This window comes from Dermacentor variabilis, chromosome 6 (assembly GCF_050947875.1).
Source record: "Dermacentor variabilis isolate Ectoservices chromosome 6, ASM5094787v1, whole genome shotgun sequence".
Taxonomy (NCBI): Eukaryota; Metazoa; Arthropoda; class Arachnida; order Ixodida; family Ixodidae; genus Dermacentor; species Dermacentor variabilis.
In genome coordinates this window covers 43,784,398-43,806,755 of record NC_134573.1, presented here as the reverse complement: position 1 = coordinate 43,806,755, position 22,358 = coordinate 43,784,398, and the positions used below count along the sequence as shown (strand labels likewise).

General features: G+C 45.0%; 1 protein-coding gene across 1 annotated transcript in view; it reads left to right on the top strand.

Annotated features, from left to right (window-relative positions):
• Positions 1 to 22,020, top strand: part of LOC142584768 (uncharacterized) — a 90,391-nt gene extending 68,371 nt beyond the window's left edge. Inside the window, exons 9-13 of the mRNA XM_075695004.1 lie at positions 382 to 505; positions 3,312 to 3,520; positions 9,822 to 9,866; positions 13,216 to 13,339; positions 21,838 to 22,020. Of these exons, the coding sequence (XP_075551119.1) occupies positions 382 to 505; positions 3,312 to 3,520; positions 9,822 to 9,866; positions 13,216 to 13,339; positions 21,838 to 21,955 (620 nt within the window). The 3' untranslated portion in view covers positions 21,956 to 22,020. The remainder of the gene's footprint in view (positions 1 to 381; positions 506 to 3,311; positions 3,521 to 9,821; positions 9,867 to 13,215; positions 13,340 to 21,837) is intronic.
• The last annotated feature ends 338 nt before the right edge of the window (positions 22,021 to 22,358 follow it).

Here is a 22,358-nt window from a genome sequence, read left to right as displayed (position 1 = left end):
TGGTGCCATATCTATAAGTGGCAGCACCAGCCCTGTATTGCATTTACCCTGTCACTTTCTCGCTGTGGTTTTGGCACGTAAAACCCCAAATATTATTATTATTATCACTTTCTCGCTTGTGAAAGCGCTGTCCTGGGTAAAAAGTTTCAATTTGCATGCATTTGGCAGTGATCCATTTCATTAGCATGGCCTAATGTTTTCCTTTGGTGCTCTTTGTCAACCGCATCGACAGTCAAGGATTCTATTGACAAGCGGAGGCTTGTCTTCCATACGAAAAATTTAGGCGTGTTTTGCAGCTGGGATCTTGAGCACCACTGACTGTGGATTGCACACAATAGCTGTGGTGACCCCTACCCACAATGTCTTTCTGTTTTCATCCAGGAACCGGTGAGTGTAGTGACCAGAGCAGTGGAAGCTCATCAACTCCTTCAAAGCTCAATGTGACACGACTTCTCAAGGCTGCCATGGACAATCCGATGGAGTACTCGACCAAAGCTATCACACTGTGAGTGCCTATGGCTGCAGAATGAAAGCAGCACCATCGTGTGGGGAGCCCTTAAATGCATTTGGAGATTTACAGAGGGAGCAAGTGCCATGTTTAGTAGCACACTGAATGCAGCTTGGATCACCTTTTAGGTATACATGGCCTTCAGTTTAGGGCAGCATTTCAATATCAATCTATCTTTAACATACAGTAAAAGCTGGTTAATTCAAATTCAGTGGGAATGCTATGAAACTCGAATTATACAATATTCGAACTAATGCAAGAGAAAAAAATTGCTCTATTCGACAAAGCGCCACACTACGACGTGCTATGTCACGTTCACGAGAACTTCTATAGTTCGATGCGCTGGCGCAGCCACTGTAACCGGACATGGACCAACGTGCCCGACGTCGAGATGGCTCTTGCTCCATCTGAATGTTCTTTACACTGACTGTGCCAACCCGCAACACATTGCACGAAGAAAAAAGGGGGCCCACGCCTCTTCGCCGACGGTCGCAGACAGCCATTCAAAGCAGCGCGCAGGTTGGGGTCGTTCTGGTCATGCTGCGAAGAGAGCATGCCAACAGCGTGCGCATTGGAGCATAGAGGGGACGGCATTTTGGCTGGTGCAACGCAAGCGGCGTAGTGTGACTGGCCGCAAGCGATCGTCGCCCGAAACGTTACGCCGCCGATGCTCGCCGCAGTAACGAGGTCCTTGCGCTCTAAAATGCACTCGCGACACGCACCGCAACCTGCTGCGACGCTGGTCTCCGTTGCACTGTCATAGCTGCACCTGCTGCATGCTGCCGAGTTCCACTATACGTACATGTGGCGTCCAGACGCGTATTCCAGCTAGGCTTTCCACAAATCTCAAAAGCTATGCTTTTCAGTACTGCAAGCACCGATAAACGTCGTGACCACCACGTCTTACACATTTCTTGGTGCATCTTCTTGACAGAACACCTCATAAAGAAAGAGCATAGCCTCCAAGATATAAAATGAGAAAAGAAAAAAGAAAACATGCAGCGCCGCATCCGCATTTTTATCTTGAAGGTCTTGAGAGAGGGAGAGAACCGACCAGCAACAGAGGCGTTGGCCATGCCTGGCCAGGCGCAAATGCGTCTCTCTCCAGTCAGGCCTAAACAAAGGGCCACAGATTTAAAGACCAAAGCTGCACGGCAGCTTTGGAGCAGACAGGCATAACCTCTAGAGACAGGGCAGTGTGGATTAAAGTGCAAGCATCGATAATGTTGCAGTTGAGATTAAGAGAAAAGAGCAGGAAGGTCGTGTAATGTGTAGATAAGCAAGCAGTAACAAAATGGCTGCTAAAACATGCTGAGCACGAGGTTTCAGGCTCAATTCTCAGCCACCGCATTCCACTGGGAGCTAGATGCAAAAAGTTGCAGCGGAACACAAATGCAAGAGCAGTCACACAACACACTTCGACCTCCATGACATCGTTGTTCAGTTCACCTATTGTACTGAAGGCAACTATCACCGCACGGTGCCTGTTGGATATGTGCAATTCCGGTGGACCATTACCAGTAACAGAATGGGTGCCAAGGGAAGGGAAGTGCAGTGGACGATGGCAGGAAATGAGTAGGGGTGATGACATCATGAAATTTGGAAGCACAAGTTGGAATCCGCTAGCACAAGACAGGGGTGTTGGGAGATTGCTGGAACAGACCTTCGTCCTGCTGTGGACATAAAGATCTGCTGGTGACGATGACGTGCAGTTCCACACCCCTTGTCCGTTGGTGTAACAAGGGTAGATACTCGCTTACCACACTGCAGGCCCTGATTCACTTTCTCGCAGGGGACAAAATTTTCTTTCTTTTATTTACGCAGGTTTAGTTTTGAGGCCAGCCGGGCTAAATCGGTAGGGGTAGGCAAAGAATGCCGTCACATTAAACTGCTCATGTACTTAATTTAGGTACATTAAAGAATACAAGGTTCTCGAAATTGGTATGGACCCCTGCACTGTGGCATCGCTCAATAGCCCCAGTGTGACTTAGAGATGTTACACTCCAATCTTATTAGGGTTGGGTGTGCAATTGATCATTTAACCTTCTGATTAATTATTTAATTGCAAATACTTTCCGAATCCTCATTAATTGGCCAACATTATGTGAGAAAATCATGGGTGTCAGCACTGATGTTGCCGCTTCGCTCATGCAACAACAACAACAACAAAAAAAAGAAGGTAACAGACAGATTTATAACTGAAATACAGCACCCGACTATGTCACAGAACAAAAGCCACCCATGTCCACTATGTCCACTACACTTTTAATTGAGCAGGAGAAGTGGACAATGAATAGCCTCACAGCAAGTGTACGTGTGATTGTATCTGAACGATGCTTATTCGTTTAACTTGCATCCACTCAGGCATAGTGTGCTCTTGTGGTATCAAAAGCGAATGTCAAATCAAATAATGTGGTCAAATAACACGGTTTTTTTTTCTGTAACCTATGAAAATTGTCAATTTTGATTTTTATTAAAGAAATTGAGTAATTTGTTATTTTGTTCTGATTGTTCAGGTTCAGGTTTTGTAGGGTTAAAGTTTAACCCTACAAAATAATTACTACTGACAAAAGGGAAATGCACCTTGCAGTGGCAGAGTATTGGACGGTATGACGAGATTAGGCAGAATAGGATGGAGTCTGTTGAGATGCAAGACTGGTAATTAGGGCAATTAATTAGGCATTTGTCCTGCTGTGGTCGCGAAATACGAGGACGACTGCACCTTAGTGAGTGGAACACGTGTCTCGTTGCTGTATCTTCAGAACCTTGAGACAGTGGTGCTCAAATGCTGCCCCAATTGCAGGCTGTCCCGACACATGTGGCCACTTCTGAGCGAAGCAGAGCTAGGCCACCTGACGGCACTGGCAGCCATCCAGGGGGGCCTGATGGTGGGCCGCAGGTGGGACGGCAGCGACAGGACGGAGGAGAACGATGCCACCGAAGGAGGGCTCGACGACGACGAGGCTGGTGACGAGGGGAGCTACGTGCCATTCACCGTGGAGGACTTCCAGGGTGAGCCTGTCCTGTCTGCTGCTTGTTGTGTCGTTGAGTGCGTGCCTTCTCGACCGGGGGGCGCTAAGCGAGCTAGATAAGCCTTGCCTGGTTACATCGTGCGGCGACGTCACGTTTACGAGCGAACAAGGTACCTAAGTGTGGCGTGAAATAGAGCAATAAGCGAGAGAGCCCCGTTTCGACCTTTGTGTTTCTTCACTCGCCGTTGCCTCGGCGGCTGCGGCGCTTTTCGGTTGGCCGAGCGCGTCTGTTCGCCGGTGATGTTCTGAGCTCAGCAGCACAACACTGCTATCTTACAGTGAGCACTTGCAGCACTCGCAGGAATTTTGAGAGGCCTGTGTAGCATTATGTATGTGCTAATAATCATCAAATGGAATGTGATCATCAAATGTAACAGCCGTTTTAAGGACAACTGACACCCAATTGCAAACTCGAGATGTTTGTGTTCTTCGCATGTCCTGCATCTCTGACCAAATAATAAGGGAAAATGTTGCTTTGAACATAACTAAACCTGGTTTTAAAAGTCAACACGAGTAGCTGATCTCAAACTGCAGCACCTCATGACATCAATACATGACACGTGTAGGGGGCTCCTCGGGCTCTCTCTGAATTTTTTACCAGCTCTGTGAGTATTGTCAATGCCACACATGAGGCACCTGCATGTAACACCAAGGGGTAGACGCGGCTTCCTGTCGGGCTGGCCGTCTGCTTGCCTCACTTGTACAATGTACTACAGCCAAGCATAAAAGGCAAAAAACTGAAATTTTGCTGTCAGTGGTTCTTTATAGTTCGTCGTCAGAGCAAACGATCCACTGCCTTTATTACAAAAGCTCATTCAAAAGATCTGTTGTTTTACATGCTAAGCTAGCAGCAACTGCATATCATGCATTTCTGCCGTGCCCGAGATAGTTTCGCTTAATTAACAAAGCTGCAGAACTTGTCTACATGTAAACGCTGTGCTTGCACCTCCATAATTGTCGAGGCAGACTCTCGTGTTATTGTTTGCCAAGAAATGAACAATGATGATATCATCGGAGTGTTTACTACAATTTTGCTTCATCAAATGGTGAAGATGTCACCACAGAGTATGTATGCTCTCATACTGGTATCGCCTTTTGTAGTGAGGACCTTTGAAACAAACCTAATCTTCCATTTCACCACACACATTCTAAACTAAATAAGAGAGGGATATAATCCTTCATTTTAGAAATGCTTTGGAGAAGTCTTGTCCGTACCTGATGGAACTAGCTCCAGCCGACAGTGTGTTAGTCTCTTGGGGGTTGAATACGCCGAACATTTGTTTATCTCTGTAGCTAAAAAGCTGCTTAAGAAATTACAGGCTGGGAATGCGAGTGTGTATCCACCAAACAAAGAAAAGAAGAAAATGGTAACAATTGCTTATATGTATTCATAAGGTTTTGCAAAGAAGGTGACTATATGCAGACGTACCATTGTTGTTTTCTGCACCCGATATAAAGTTCTTCAGAATGATAAAGCCTATGGGCAGTATTAAGAAATCTTGGAATAGGAACCACCACACTAAGTTTGTTGAATGTGTTGAAGGCATTGTTTACTGCAAACCCTTGACATGCAGCCTGTTTTACAAAAATTGCAAAAAACAAGTGAAGTGGTGCAATTGATCATAGAAGCTGGCAATATTGCTAACTGTGAGAACAAGTGCATCAGTGTAGTATCTGTCATGCTATCAGATAAACAATTTGCATTCCTCAGATGCACCACATGTGTAGAGTAGTCTATCTTGAGACATGTGTAGTACTTGCCTTCCTTGCCTGTATAAATATGATCACAAATTTCCCCAATAAGATGTGTTACGAGTTAGTGCTGTGTTTGTGTAATATTTGTTTCAATCTGACGTTCCTGTTGTTAATGCAGCACATTATCTGTGCCAGGGTTTTCCCCCCAGTGGGCGGTGGAGGAAATGCTGCCCGCTGCTGCAATTTTCCGCCCACCACTTTGAGGTGGACTACTCTCGTCACCACTAGGTGACGAGAGTAGTCTATTTTGCCAGCTTCCATTTTTAATGCGAAAGCATTATATGCCCCATTATGTGAGAGTCTGGCGGTGTCGGCGGCGCCACCAAGCGATGGTACCAAAACTGGCCAACGGCGCAAAGAGTACAAATACGTCAGAAATGCTCAGATTGACATCAAATTTCTCAGGGAGGTTCCTGTAAACAAAATAAATCAATGACTTTGAAAAGAAAATTGGGTAAATTTCGGTCTGGGTGGGAATCGAACTCGAGCCTCTGGGGTGCAAGACAAGCACGGTTATTCCCCCACGCCACAGCGGCTCCATGGTTCTGGTTGACTAATGAATTCTAATGGCAGATTTGGAGTGGCTGACGAACTCTGCACCGGAGCACTCTGCTACGGCGGAGGGCGAGAGGATGAATTCTGCGATTGAAACACAGGCATTCCCGCCAGAGCAATTGGCAGGGGGCGCTAGCGCACATCCGCTTCTGAAAGCGCCCTGTTGAAAGCACCTTTGTCATTTTTGGCCTTTTCGGCTTGAACTCACGCACGCATGGTGTTTAAAAGTTTGGTGTTTCTTTTTAGCCTCTATGCTCTAGTGAAAGTCAGTGCATGTAAGTCTGCTTCTTTTGTCCGCCGTGATTGTGTGTCGGAAAGATCGGAGAGACGCAGCAAAGCCCGCGATCAGTTCAGTGGCAACACATTGAGACAGCCTGAAGTACCTTCGGAACTGCATTTCATCAACAGAAGTAACGGCTTTTAAAATGCGAACTTCTGAAAAGGAGCCGTTCTTACCTCTTCAACCGAACACTGGCGAATGACATCATCTATGAGATGTGCAACTTTCTGTCTCTTGCCCGGCAGCCGTAACATGATTTCAAAAGCTTGCTTGAATACACTAGCTTCCGAAGCTTCTTCGTTGCTTGAGTCCCCGCTGGTCGATTCCTAACGTGAGCTAGACGAGTCATCGCTCTCCGCAAGCAGTAAAAGCGCAAGTTGACGATGTGCAGCACCGCTCATTGCTTCCGAGACACCGCGATTCGCATTCATGGGCACGTGCGCCATAGCGGTACGTTGACGGTACTCGTCGTTGGCTGTGGGTGGACCGACGTCGTTCGACTCCGCCAATGTTTGCAGAGTAGAGAGTGCTGCTCCGTGTAGTGGATCTAGCGGTGGATCTGCTCCCATTCTGCCAATGAAAGATACAGCAGGCACTTTCAATCTGCCAATGGAATAGACTGGCTCCGCAAGGAACAGAAAAACTACTACCAGAAGTGCTCTGAATCTTCCATTGGAATTCACCGTAAAGGTGTGCCTAGTGTGTGCGTCACTGCGCATGTTGCATTGAAAGGAGTGGCCTTGGGTGTGCGTCATTGGGCACGGGCTGGCACCGCCAATGGGGAGGAGGTGGCACCACATCCTGAGTGCATAGAATGAGTGTATAAAATAAAACGCATTAATTTCCACCTTAACGTCGCTGAGCGGCGCTTCAGGTTATGAACTCTTCGCGGGCAAGCGAGTGCATTGAGGCGTTTGATTTGGCCTTACTGAGCCGCAAGTTAGGATGCAAGCGAGAACTTGTGCAGACAAGAAACGCGCAGCAAAAAAACATTTCGCCAAAGGTACTCTAATGCTTTCACATTCCCACACGTAAGTGTCTCTGCCGATTTTTTTTTTTTCTTCTTTTCACGATTTTTGGGTGATTTTATCACATGGGCAATATTAGAAAGAAATCTCATTAGACATTGAGAGAAGCATGCTTTCTTTTTCTAGTCTGCTGCCAACAAAAGAATATTCTGGAGGTTCTATCACACCGAAAACCACATGGCATTCTGCAGCCGCCATCTTGATACCATCAAGAAGAGGGGAAATTGGAGCTTCCAATAATTGCAACGCCATATTTCGACTTGAAAAACTAAAAGCAAAAGAGGCAAGCAAAAAGCGGTAGAAGTGGTTTCAAGATATGTTACTGCTCCCACTGTGTACAGAAAGTGCTCTAATGGCCGACGCAGATTTGAATCGCTGGTTTTGCACTCATTTTGGCATCAGTGAGCTGTGCATTACTAACAAGATAGAAATGGTGCAAAGAAAAGCAGCTCGTTTCATTTATAACAACTTCGGACGCACTTCAGTGACATACCTCTTAACAAAAGCAAACCTGCCACCATTAATGCAAAGAAATCGTGTATCACGACTAAAATTTCTTTTTCAACTTATTAACGGTCATTATAAGACAGATCTCACGGGAATAATTACTTTTTCATCTGGTTATGCTACTAGACAGCGACATAGCCGAACAATAACCCCATTTAGTACACGTAATAATTGTTTTAAGTATTCCTTCTTTCCTCGAACAATCGTTGAATGGAATCATCTAACCAATGACCAAGTTTTAAAATCATCCCTTTCGGCGTTTGTTTCAAGTATTGAGTAACAATTTGTTTTCTTGCTGTGCCACTGCTATGTTTAAGCTCCGTTAACCTGACTTGTATTGTTTTCGTTGCCTATACTATAGTATTCTTACATATGTATTGTTTCCCACCCTGCTAAAATCCCCAATGGGGATTGCAGTATTGATAAATAAAATAAATAAAAATAATATCAGTGACGTTTGGCAGTTGCGATAGGCTGCATGAGTGGCTCACTTTTATTTTGGTGATGCGTCCAAAACAGAAAATTGATGAATGTACCATTCAAAATAGCAATAGTCGAATCGAAAAAACAAAGAAAAAAATAAAAAAGCTTATTATAGTGTGCGTAACCTGCCCTCCTGGTCAAAAGGTGTCCACCCCTCAAAAATTTCTGGGGAGAACCCTGACCGGTACCAGTGGCACAACAACAAGCCCAAACAGCAACTTTAGACAATCTGTAGTTTTGTCAAAGCGTATGTCGACACTGTTGCAATGACTTGCTTATTGGAAGGCAAATTCTGCATCACATCACCGCTTCTCAGCAAGTGAAGCTTTTGGTATTAAAACTTCTTTCTGTTCCCTCAAACAACATGATCCATGGTTGTTTGTAAATTTCACATCAACGGAATTGCGCAATAAAAGTGCTAACGAGCCCTGTCAATCTTGTTGCGGTAGTATTTGACTGTACTTTCTACCTCAGTCTTATCACAGCTAACAAATTATAAAAGAAATAAACATTCTGACAGTAACATTGGCGAATAGAAGCAGCCATTAGTTCATGGGGTGCCTATTGTTTATTCCATGCAAGACAGCATTAAACCAGGAGGAGATCTCATCGCTCGCAAGGAGAGTGTTGACGGAAGCTCTGCAGCAATTCCTTGGCCTTACCCACTGAGTGTTTTTCAGTTAATTTTGGTATATGCGCCTACAACCACCAAATGTTGTCAGCTACAGATGACATTTTCTCACTCCACCTTGAGAGCTCTCGTAGTCGCCCATTTGACAGCACAGAATGCGCTCAACATTATCTGGTACTGTCAGTGTCTGATAAGTACTACAACAGTAAGACCTCGTTAATGCATAATTGGTGGGGACACAGGAAAAATATGTATTAACCAGTAGTGCTGAAAAACGGGGCATAAACTTGGAGGTCAACAGTGAAGCCCAAGAACAAGTTAAGGACCGCGCAAAGAGTGATGGAACGAAAAATGTTTGGCCTAACGTTAAGAGAGGAAGAGAGCGTGCTGGATCAGCGAGCAAACGAATATAGCCAGTATTCTAGTTGACGTTGAGAGAAAAGAAATGGAACTGGGCAGGTCATGTTATGCATAGGGCAGATAGACTAAGAATCATTAGAGTTACAGAATAGGTACCAAGGGAAGGGAAGCACAGTTAAGGATGACAGAAAACTAGGAGGTGTGGTGAAATTAGGAAATTTTCTTGCGCACGTTGGAATCGGCTAGCGCAAGACAGGGGTAATTGGAGATTCCTGGGAAAGGCCTTCGTCCTTTCCCAGGAATCTCTTCCCATTCTAACTTCCCAGGAAGTTAGAATTCCCTGGAGTTTTTCTTAATTCAAATACATAGGACTTTGGCAGGACCAGCAGAGCACTTTAAACTATCACAATTTCTCTGTATGATCCATAATATCTTTTCCAGCTGGAAATTTCTTGGAAAATAAAGAAAAGAAGGTTTCGTTATATTCATGCAACTGCAATGCTACAGGCATCAATAGGACCCACAACATGAGAGCTACCATTGAAATGGGCCTCACTTATGCGAAAAGAGCCATGTGTAACCCGAGTTCTTTATAGTGTCTCCTTGTACTTGTCATTGCTTGCAAGGTTTAGTTGGCCATTTCACTAATTTAGTTGTGTTGTTTGTCATATCTCATCTACAGGGTCTGAAGATGGCTTTGAGGAGCTAGCCTGGAAGCTGCCTCGAAGTAAGCCTTCCCCCTTTTTCTTTTCGTCTGTTCTTGAAGCATCTAAATTTACCTCAATCTTTAGGTACATCCAAGATATCAAATGACAGAAAGGGCTGTGTCTGTGTGACGTGTGCTTCCTCTCAGAACTTTCACCTTGCTGCCAATTTTATTTATTACATGTTTGCTGGACACAATGCCTACTGTACACTGTCATTTTTTATTATCGAAGACAATGTCTTCCTTGGCAAGTTACTGCCACTTTTCCTTATTGGGTATCTCTATATCTGACGCCTGTTTCTAGCCCCTTTCATGGGCTGATCCCGAACTACAGTGAATTCTTGTTAAGACAAACTCGGTTAAGCTGAATTCTCACATACAGTAAAACCTCATTAAACCATAGCTGCTGAAGCAGTAGTTTCATTTTAGAAGTAGTAAAGTCAAATCCCCAACTCAGCAGTCGTTGAACATAATGTGTTTTGTATCCGGACAAACCGTACCAACTTAATACGTACGTATTAGTCAACACGTAGTGTTTCCACTTTTCATCGCGCAATCACGGCAGTGCATCGTCCCCATCAGGCAGCCCGGCAGAACAAGAAGCCTCAGAGATCAGAACAACAGCCTCCAAGCGCCCTGTGAATTTGGGCCTGAAGCAACATCAACATTGACATAATTTCGGCACCGTGCCATGGAGCGTCACGGCGTCATGCAAGCTAGGACTCACGTCATGCCGAAGCTCGGATAAAAAGCACCTGGTGCTCAGCATAGAAGAAAAATTGGACATTGTTCGTGCTGTCGAACGTGGCACGAGGAAGTTGGTGCTGGCACTCAACAGAGATCTACCGTTGACTACGGTGTGTGGCATTTGGAATGCGAAGAAGTTGCTCGGCAGCGCTGCTGCGACCACGAAGAGATGTCGGCTACGAGGTTCAACTTTTCACCATCGTTGCCTCTGTTGTTGCCAAAGTGTCGCCTAACAACAGTGATAAGGATGACAGGGAAAACGACGGCATGGGCAATTCAAGTCTGACAGTGGCAGAAGATGTGCGTTACGTCAGCGTCAGCCTTGTGAATGCACTCGTCGCAACGAGAACAGCAACCTGCAATGAAAAAGGCGACCAGCGACTTCTGCAGCACCACCGCACCCGTGCACGGAGAATTTGCGACATCAACGAAGAATCTGCCATGCGAGTGTTTGCCGAGAAGAGGGGGCTGGCTGAAAAGCTCGCTCGCAGCTTCAGTAAGTTTGAGGCTGCTGTCGTCGCTACTAGGCCGCCATGGCATCAAACAAAATGGCACTTTTGTCACGCGAAGTGAATAAATAGTGCACGTTTTTGCTCTTTCATCGCACTCTCTTAGTTTCGTTTTTGACAGGTAAGTGGGCGATCTCGTGCTATTTCAGTTAAGCAGTACTACCGTTTAGTACATACTTTTTCCGAGCTCCGGCCAACTACAGTTTAACAAGGTTTCACTGTATAACAAACAACATGGGACCGTTTGTTTGGTTTTCTATAGACTCTATGAAAAAAAAAAAAGTCCGCTTGAAACAAATCGCCTCAAACATGCTCTTCCGTTAAGACGAATGTTCGGAATGACCGCCACTGCTACCGATCCCGGAGGCTAGGGTGCCTCAGTGCGCTGCACCCAGGGGCGCGCGCATCAAGGCACCCTACTGGAGGCTTGTGGCACACATCACCTGCAGACACAGGCGAAAACAAGAGGAGGAAACAAAAAGAGACGGTGACGTTTCACTTCATGAACACGGGTGACTCACAAGCGCATGGGTGCTATAGTGCATACAAAACTATTGGCCCTCGGTATGCCTAGACCGTCCGCGTCACAGATCCTATTCAAGACAGGGCTCGTGCAGCCGCACCATACGCAGCAGCCGCCGGAGAAGAACGCCCCCTTGTTTAAACATCAGCATACTAACTACGTTAAAGTATAGCGTCAGCGCACACAGCTAAACACGAATGCATCACACTCAATGACCGCGGATGCTTGCTGTCAAAACATTGGCATGAGGAGCCATGGCAGAAGTAGCAAGCAAAGTGACCTTCACGTTGTCTATAGCTTCACTACAAACTAAGTGGCGAGAACACGGCGCACACAAAGCTACAAGCCCTCGGCCCACCTAGACTGTGTCCCCAAAGCAGATCACGTTCAAGATAAAGCCCGCGCAACCGTGTGCTGCCGAAGCGCAACACCCCCCCTTCCTACCCTCCCAGTGACATGCATGCGACGGAAGACGGTGCGATCCCCTCATTTCTCCCTTCGCGCACGAGAGATTGACCCGCCATCGTTGGCTCACTATCGCACAAACAGCGTACGGCGCACGATGACGATGTTATCATGAGACGAACCCGGTACGTCCATATCGCAAACGAAACCTGTAGCAACTGCCAGAGTAGGTCAACCCAGTGTGCCTTCGCCTACCTTCCTCCTCTGCAATGCTTCGTTTCGTTTCTCCTTCCCCACTTCGCCTGACGTCACCTAGACTTTCATCTAGGTTGCATTGCTTTGCCGCACGCTCAGCTTGCTCCTTAGTACTTGTGCTAGCTCGGAGCCTGCGCCGATGACCTGTGATGCGGCAGATGCCTGCTTTAACTCCCTAGTGAACTTTTTCCAGCAGCACGATGGCACAGAAGGATTTTTAAGGTCGTTAGGTGGGATGGCATCGTTTGTGGCTGCTCGTCGATTTGCACAGAAGTGCCAAACGTCCATCACAAACTGGATGAAACCAAGCGACTACTTGAAAACCGTTTTCTATTAAGTTGAGCTAAACAAATGCTTTTTGTGTCATTTTCCCCGCATATAAAGTCTAATTCATTTACCATTTTGAAGATATTTGGATGCACCTGGTCATGTTGCTCATTATTCTTCCAATAAGACGAAAAAATGTTCATGGTCCCTTCGAGTTTGTCTTAAAGGGAGTGTACTGTAGTTCAGCTAAGGACAAAGCTGGTGACAAAAATATGTTGGAAGGCGATCCAACCTTTCATTGACGTTGGTCAAATGTTGCTCCAGCGCAGCTCTCACGATGAATTACACAGGCCATACACCCATTTTGCACCCTCAGCTCGTCCAAGAAGACATTGTCTTTCGTCGACTTCAACTAGACATTGAATTGCCTTCCAACTTTTTATTATTTGATTCTATCGTGTAACGTTTGTTCCTTCTCCTTCCTGTAATGCCTTCGGGCCTTGGAAGTGTTTGTAATAAATAGGCAAGTGCTCGAGAACTGGCAGGAGATCCTCGTGGTTCCAGGCACTGGCGAAGGCATGATGTCACCACCATGTGGTGCCTCTTGTAGCAAGGATGTGGATAAATACTACTCCTCACAGTGCAGTGCTGCCTCTGTTCGCAGCTCCAATGGAGTGGAGTGACACGCCCATCGGAGCACTGCCTGGATCCCCTGCCGACAGGCTTGACCTGAGCCTTGACTTCAAGGAGCTGAGGCCAGTCGGTGCACCCAGGCCAGGGGAGCGAAGGTCAGCACTGTTCCGAAAGACCCGCCTAACAGCTGGAGTTCGCTCATTCTTCAGGCCTGCCAAAAGTCGCTGTTAAGTGCGAAAAGATTGTTGTCCACGTGTCAGAATTTCGCTAAATTCCTGGCTGCCTCTTGCCTTGCATAGCTGAAAATGAGCACATTCCATGGCACAGAAGTCTTGCCTTTTTAATCTTTCTGATGTGGTTGCCTTTTCTTTAAATGTTTGTTTCTGAAGGTAATGTTGGACTTCAAAGAGAATGGTTATCCAAGAGATTAATTCACTGTCTACTAAGCGAAGAGGATGGGCCCCATTGTCAGCAGAAGGGAAAGGCAATGATGCACCTGCATTCGCTACATGAAAAGTGTCGAGTGAGCTGCTCATTTACATGGTGCAGAAGAAAGACATTGAGGTTGCACATGAGACTTTTGCCACACTGGGGCACTTCCACCCCAAGATGAGTGGCGCCTTCAACAGTTGCAAGGCATCATGTGTAAAAGTTCCTTTGTCAGCTGTCCTGTGGCATACACAGCAGAGACAAAATACTTCCCTTAAAGGGCAACTCCGGTGATTTTTTTCACCATGTCTAGGTAATGAAATATTTAGGTCCCCGAGACCCCCCTTGTCATGCGTCTGATAATAGAATTGTTCAACAAATTCAAAAATACAGTTAAACCTCGATATAATGAACTAGGCAAAATCAGCAATTTGCTTCATAATATTGAAATCTCGTATTGAAATTCGACCTTTTATGCAAATAAGTATGGTTGCCCATCGATTTTTCTTACATGGAAAGGGGCTGCAAAATTTTCTGAATTATTGGGCAATCAAAAAAAGCAAATTTGAATGAGAAAACATTTCATTTTGGTAAATTTGGAAGTCGCCGACGAATGATACGGTTTCACGCCACATACGTCAATATCTTCTCGGCAGTACATTAATCGAAGCCAGCCATGCTTTCACGTGCACTCCACCCCCGAGGCTAATAGCATCACCCTCACTGGGACAGTGCTATCAGGAAAAGCGGCGGCAGCGGGGAGCGAATGCTTCGTCTGCCTCTCGCTCCAACGGGTCACTACAACTCAAGATTACGCAGCCTCCTATACTAAATGTGTGGTAAGATAGCTTACATGGTGTCACGCCGTATCGGCACGCCCACTTTTTGCGCACGTGGCAGATTACCTCTAAAGCAGGATGCGCAGCTGCGTATGCACTCAGCCTCACTTACAGCCTTGCACAACCATGGCCGAGACATGCGCCAGCTTACCCCCGCTTCACCCCTCTCCCTCTTTCCCCTTGCTCACGCAGCAAGGCGGCACTCGTGAAGTCACCATCATTCTTGTCTCACCCTCACACACTTCATTTATTTATTATTATTTATACATAGTGCAGCCTCAATAAGGCTATTGCAGGAGTGGGATGAAGAACAAACATACAAACAAGCTTGCATGAATTCTTTCAGTGGTAGTGAACAGATGTTGCCCGCCAATGAATTCGACTTCATTTGTTGATGGAAAAAGCTGTATTTATTTGAAGGAATCAGTGCGAGCAAAAAAGGTTGAGATATTTAGAGCGTGGTGACTCGTCGTAGAAGAGGGTTTGGAAAAAGTCAAATAGTTATCTAGAGAGGAGAGACGAGGAGAACTGATTAACGTGTGAAGGAATTTTAGGCATTCAAGTTTGCGACGCTCTGAAAGAGGAGTGAGACCAAGTAGGGGAAGAGAGACGGTGAAAAGTGCTTGTCCTATCTCCTACAAATAAAACATACTGCCTTTTTTTGCACTGATTCTAGTTTTTTGACATCGCAGTGTCTGTATGGGTTCCATACAACGCAGCCATATTTGAGGATGGGACGGATGAGGGTTTTATATGTTAGAAGCTTAGTTTCTTGAGGAGCGAGACGCAGCGTACGATGTAAGCAACCTAGTCTTTTAAGGACCTTGTTACAGGTTACGTCAATGTGTTTCAACTATGACAAATCGTGCATTAGTAGGATACCTAAATATTTGAATTTGTACACTCTAATTAAACTCATTATTAAAGGCATAGGCAAAGAAGAAAGGGCATGAGTGTCGTGTAAAGGACATAGAGACGGTTTTGGAAAAGTTGATATTCGTTTGCCATGCTTTGCACCAGTTACAGAAGTCAGCGAAAGAATTGTTAAGGACAACATGATCAGTAGGAGATTTAATTGTATGATATAAAATGCAATCGTCTGCAAAAAGGTGCATTTTAACTGAGGTGTGTGGAGGGAGATCATTAATATTATAAAGCAGGAACAAAAGAGGGCCCAGTACAGAGCCTTGGGGAACCCCTGATGAAACAGGCATCAAAGGTGAGCTAGTAGAGTTGAAACGTACATATTGTGAGCACTGGGAAAGAAAGTCCAATATCCAGCCAACCAGAGATGCATTTTTTATTATAGCGAGCATCTCGTGCGTAAGTTTAGGGTGTGAGACTGTGTCGAAGGCCTTTGCAAAGTCTGTAAAAATAGCATCAATCTGGTCACCTATGTCTAAAGAGCTGCTGATGTTGTGAACGAATTCTGTCAGTTGTGTTATAGTGCCGAGGCCATGTCTAAAACCATGCTGGAAAGTGCATAAAATCTTGTTAATTTCAAGAAATTCCATAATATGTTTAAAGATAATATGCTCCAGTAGCTTACATCAATGTGCTGTTAAGGAGATGGGCCTATAGTTAAGAATTGAACATTACCTCACTTAAGGGGAGAATTGAAGCAAGTTTCCACGAGGGAGGAAGGGTGGCAGTTGAGAGAGATTTTGTAAAGATAATTCTCAGGTATCTGCTGTACCAAAGAGAGTATAGAACGAGAAAAACAGTTGGGATACCGTCAGGACCACTCGACTTCTTGGTGTCTAAGTTTAGGATTAGGTTAAGTACACCCTCAGGAGACAGTGATATATCCTTGATTAGAGGGTATGGTTCGGAATCAAAAACAGAAGTTAATGAGTTATCAGTCATAAAGACACAGTGCAAGTAGGTGTTAAAAGAAGAAGCAATTGTCTGCTTACCAGAAACTGCAACATTGTTAATTACTAACGTGTCCGAGGGTGACCCAGGTGGCAGGATAGCTTTCCAAAATTTACGGGGATTAGTCTTCATTAATTTCGGCAAGGTTACCGTGTAATAAAATTCTTTTGCAGCAACCATTTTAGAACAAAGTTCCTTTTTAGCGCTATGGAACTGCATGAGTTTCGTTGAGTCGCCAGAGCGTTTCAATCAATGTAATCTGGCCACACGATGTGATAAATGCAAAAGGTCCCTAGTCATCCAAGGAATTTCAGTGTTTTTTTTCTTTGCTTTTATAGGAATTAGAAGTTTGATACACTTACTGACAAGATTTTCGAAGAAACTGGTCAGGATATCAGTATCACTAGTGGTACGTACTTATTAGTTCAAACTCATCAGAAGAATCGCATAGGGCGTCTGTTATTGCCAAATCATTAGCGCAGTTAAAGGCAGGAAATGTGCAATAGATATAACGGGATTTAGGGATGATGCGTGGAACTGAAATTAACACAGCATTGTGGTCAGATATTCCATCAACAACATCACATTCGTAACCGGCATTAAAATGAGATGTAAGAAAAACCAGTTCAAGGACTGAAGTTTGCCGTGTGAAATCCTGAATGATGTGGTGCAGGCCACAGGACAATGAAATGTGGACCAACTCCCGCCCGACAACTACTTCGTGTCCGCTCCCTTTTATTGAAGACCGATCAACATCAGGAGCATTAAAATCGTCCAGGCAGATAACGTTGGATAGAATATTAAAACTATGCAAAAATTCCCCTAGATTGTTTAAATACTCATATTAGAACCAGGCGGACAGCAAACAACCCCTATAATCAGGCATATTTTCAAGTTGGACTTTGCACCACAAATACTCAGTATCAGGTGGGGCAGGGAGTACAGAAAAGCGAAAGTGAGATTGAAGAAATAGAGCAACACCGCCTCCTCTCCCGAATTTTCTGTAGCCCCGAACCACTTTGAAGCCAGGTAGGGTTACTTCAGAATCATGCACACCATCATGTAACCAGGTCTGAGTGACACCGATAATATGTGGTGAGTGAGACGAGACCAAGGAAAGAAATTTAGAGAAATTGCTGACAAGGCTTCTTGCATTAACGTTTAAGATGGAAAGCTTATTGCCTGTACTGTGAAAGTACTTTCACTCACACCTCAAGCAGACAGCACGTGGGGCACGATAGGATCTTATCGCACTTGGACTTTACACAGAACACGATGTGGCTCCACTTCGGCAGGTGTTCTTGTCGTGCGGCGCACGATTTGAGAGGTGCGTTTGCAAGCAGCTGCTTATAATTCACTCGCTTGACCATCTGCATCCACGGAAGTTTCCATTTATTGTCTCGGCATCCCTTAGCAGCGGCAGTGAGATTCCATTATATTGAAATCGCATACAAATGCACTTCGTTATATTGAAGTTCTAAATACATGGTGTTCCATGGACAATAGGTTATGAAAAGTTAAGTACTTCGTTATATTGAGAATTTCATTATATTGAAGTTCTTTATATTGAGGTTTAACTGTAATTTTAAATAAGCAAGAAAGCACAACAACGAAACCAAAACCTGACCAAGCAGCCGAGTGAACCTCTTCGTGTGACGTCACGAGAGGTACACCAGCAGGGAAAACGTGCAAGGCATGTCGATCTTACCCGCAGGGTGAAAAAAACTGGCAAAGGGCAGACACCCAGCTGATTGGTGACCGCGTCGGACCTTCGGGTGACAATGTCAGCCGCACCAGCTCTTCGGATCTGTCAAACAGTGACAGCTATGATTCTGAAGAATTCAATAGCCACGAATCGCTGTTTGCATTCAACCCGCTACCGAGAGTGCCAGCGCCCATGCACAACATGTTGCGCTGCAGCATGAAGACCAAGGGTAGCCCTAAGCACCGATTTTATACGTGCTGCTTGCTACTTTAGGTGTTTTACCCCTTCTCAGGAAAGCACTTCGAATTGATTGATTGATTGATTGAGTAACTTTTATTTTACAGTCCTGCAGAACGTGCATTTGTACCCCGCAAGAACGCTGCTGACAGTTCAAAGCACTGACCAGTGCATTTGTTGACATCGGCAGTTGCAGTGACCACTCGTTCGCTTGAGATATAATGCTAGCCATTAATCGGTGACATCAATTAATGTCGAAACATATCAAAACATGTAGATTTTGTGCAGGTAACCACCGTTGCATCACTCTGAGCTGTCCACCAACCGGCAAAACCGAGAACTCTCAGCGAATTTGTTCTTCTGTCAGGGAAAATTAGCTGTCATTTCATTGAAAGGGAATGAAAGTCACCCTAATGTTGGGTTGAGTAAAAGAGAGGAAGCGTAACGAATTGTCTTTGGTGCCGTGTCATGTGCTAGAGGAGTTGTCGGTGTACAGTCAACTACCGATTTTTGAGACATGCCCGATAATGCGGACGGCTTCGCGCCACCACCACGTGCCCTTAGAGTTAATGCATATAAGAACGTATGAAATTTCGGACGCATGAACTTTCAGACGTATGAAATTTGCCGCACTTTTTGCCATGACTGAATGTCTGAAACGGCAATCAAAGCCAATACCGCCGTTTTGATTACGCCACCTCGAACCGGCGCTCTCGCACGAAGATCCGCTGGCAGCCGTAGCCACCACCGCGTCAACGCGAGGCCTAGCTGCTTTGACATTCGCGATTAAGGTTCTTGCCATTCGGCGCCATGTTTTTCATTGAAAGGGTGCGCCGCTGTCAGCAATGGCACCGACTCTGTCCCTGTAATCATCGCGATTGGCTTCGAACCTTAGAAAGCACGGCGCGTTGCATAGTACCGGTTCCCGAAAGGCAGCTTCGTCTCAGTACGGCATTGTTACACAGTGAACATATGTAAAGTATTGCGGTGAAGCCTAACAAGTGTGGGAAAGGGCATTGTCATGGGACACAGCGCGTATTCCCTAATTATACACGTGTGCACCTGCCATATCCTGTCACAGTACGAACACCGATATGCCTAAGTGTACTGGCAGGTCTCCAAAGCTTTTTTTGGATGTGCCTGTGGCGATTTAAGCCTTTGGGGGCAGTGAAAGACATGCATTCATTTTTCTTTTTTTCGGATGTTTTCGTGGACCCTAGAGGGTCAGAAAAATCGGACGTTGACTGTACAACTGACCAAGAGGATGCTTCAAATAGCCTCTGGGGCAAACGTGTGGTGGAACGAAGACGGAGAAGAAAGGACCGTCACACTGAGGTATGAACGGGAAAGGAACTGTCGCCACTTCTCTGAAGGAGCTTGACCTCAAAAAGCAAAGTGTTAGCTGACGCTGAGATGCAGGTGACCCTCATCCAAACCAAAATAAACTCTTTAGTGCAGTAAAACGCAACACTGAGGTGTTGTGCGCGCTCTGAGAGTATGTCAGGACAGCTGAGGTTGACTTTCCAGCTGCTGAGAGAATCTCACTTCTGACAAAGCTTAGGCGTAATACGAACTAGCTTGCTATCAGTTGATAGAAATAGCTATTTTCGAAAATATTTTCTTCCCTATGCATCTCTTTTTATACATATTTGAAGATGTTCGACTCTATCTGCAATGGGCTTTACCATTTTTTTTTTTCAATACATTTTATTCGCTGTGCATTTTACTAACCCCTTCCTTCACTTTTCTATTTTGAATAAAATAAGCACCACTCCTTACTATTCTGATTCGATTAAGGCTTTTTTTCTTAAAATTTTTTAACATGCTTACTAGAGAGTGACAGCATCAGGTGACATGGTGTCAGCCCGTCTTGACATAAGACAGCGTTCTGCGTCAATCAGGAAATTTCACAAAGGCACTCAGGGAAAACCTGGAAAACTCAGGGAATTTGAATATGTCAACTTGGTAGACACCCTGTCTGAGTCGCGCTGATATGAGCGACCACACAGGTTTGAAAATAGCAAGTGGGAGACCGTAGTACAGGAGTGTTGTTATGCTGCCTACTTATCATTCTTTGTATTCTCTTCATGCGCACAGTTGATGTGTTCCATAATGTAGACATAGATTAGAACTTTGTGCATATGATCATTAATCTAGAGAACACAGTTTTCGTACAGAAACGCCGATGCCAGTATTGACACCATTGGTAGCTGAACGAGGCAGTTGTTCACAATAATGAGTCAGCATAGCAATACATGAAAATACATCCATGTATGTAGTCACGTTTAATTTAGGAAAGTGCCAGCGAGAGCGACTGGCCGCCTTTGAGAATGGCAACGTATCGATGTTGGTATCGTGTCGTCGTCACTTCTAGTGTCTTGTGTGTGCACTGTACGAAATAAGGAATGGTTTATTTCAAATCTGCATGGTCGAAACTGAACTACGAAAGCAGTTTGCTTTGTCCTAATGGCTTAATTAGCTTCAGGTCAGTCGCTCAGGTCCGCCAGCAGTATATGCATGAACTCGGCGACTGTGATAGGCTTAAATGGATAGCACCAATCCAGTGCTCGTGAGGAGCATTGTCGCAAGGAAACTCGTGATAGCAAGCTTTAATTGTTGCGTTCTGTTTGAGTGGTTCGTACAAGCAACAATGCAACTCCACTTGCCATCCCCCCATCACTTGCCCGTCCACAGGGATTGCAACTGCTCGGGACCGCAATTTGTCACGCCAAGCACTAGCTCACGATCGTTGACTCCTCCACGCTAGTGCCACTGTCGTCTGCACGATCCCAGCATGCTCTGCGTGTACCACTCCTCACGTCATACACAATGTGGCCTGTAACTGACGAGGAGGTAAGGTAGGGTGCTCGAGGCAATTAAATTAATTTGTAAAAGATCTGTGCAGCTCTCAAACCTGATTTTTTTTTTTTTTTGAGGACATGATGAAAGTGTGCAGAGGAACACACCCTGTCAGTTTCACTGACATCTGTTGACAACGAAAAATTGCCAGAGTTTCCCTTTAAGAGGAAGCTTTAGCTCAGGGCCGACTCCCTATTCAACTACTACGTGTAAAACGTAAAATGAGTCAGCTGCTGGCCATTTGAATTAAAATTGCTTCAGTTGAGAGAGAGTCAAATTCTAATAACCTAAAAAGCAGAATTTTGATTTAGGGCGTCGAATATTCACCCAGTTGCCGATACAGTGAACCGGTTCTTGGAGCTTTGCTGCCTGCCTACGTTCCGGGTTTTTGCAAGTTCACCTCCAACAGAAACTACTGCCAGGGCTGCAAGCTGGATTAATAAAAAGCTGCTGCTGCTTCTGGAAATTGATTGCACTGAAGGAATCAGAATATAACATTGGGCTCAAATTGATAAACTTAGCTGGTTGCCATGTGCTGTTATTAATATGCAGTAATTTCACATTTGGGGTCATTATTTTCATATTTATAAAAGCAGAGTGGTCATAGAAAAGCTCATGTTGCTGTGGTTTCTACTTATTTTTCAGTCAACTGAGCATATCAGTAGTGAGTTTTTCCTTTTTTTTTTGTTCCTACCTCAATGTGGCTCAGGTCGGTCTCGGAGCAGGGAAGCACAGAGGCTGGTGTGAACAACGAGGATGCCCAGCTACCATCGCTTGCAGACCAGCTGGAGCGCATCAGTCAGAATGTGCAGCTTTTTGTCGTCTGATCCAGTGCACTTGTGATATATGTATGCCAATTTTGAAGTAATAAAATCTCATTCCCAAGGTTTCAGATGGGCTGTGCTGTGATGCCTGTGAACCCTGATTACCATAGAGGTTTTGTTGCTACGGCAACTGCGTATTTCAAGTGCAGAGTCTTGCTTCTAGAAAATATAATGTTACTGATAAATATTTGTTAGAGACATTTGGGAAAACACTGCAGAAAATAAAAAATTGATAAGGTAAAGTAATGAGTGTGTAATGACAGCATGTGTAATGACTGTGCTGGAATGGTCCTCTCCGTATCTTGGAACTCTGCAAAATAGTTATGCATCTTTGAATATTTACTTATATATTTATTATGCTGCTCATCATAATGGTGACACGCCATGCTGGCTTAGTAGCTTTAGT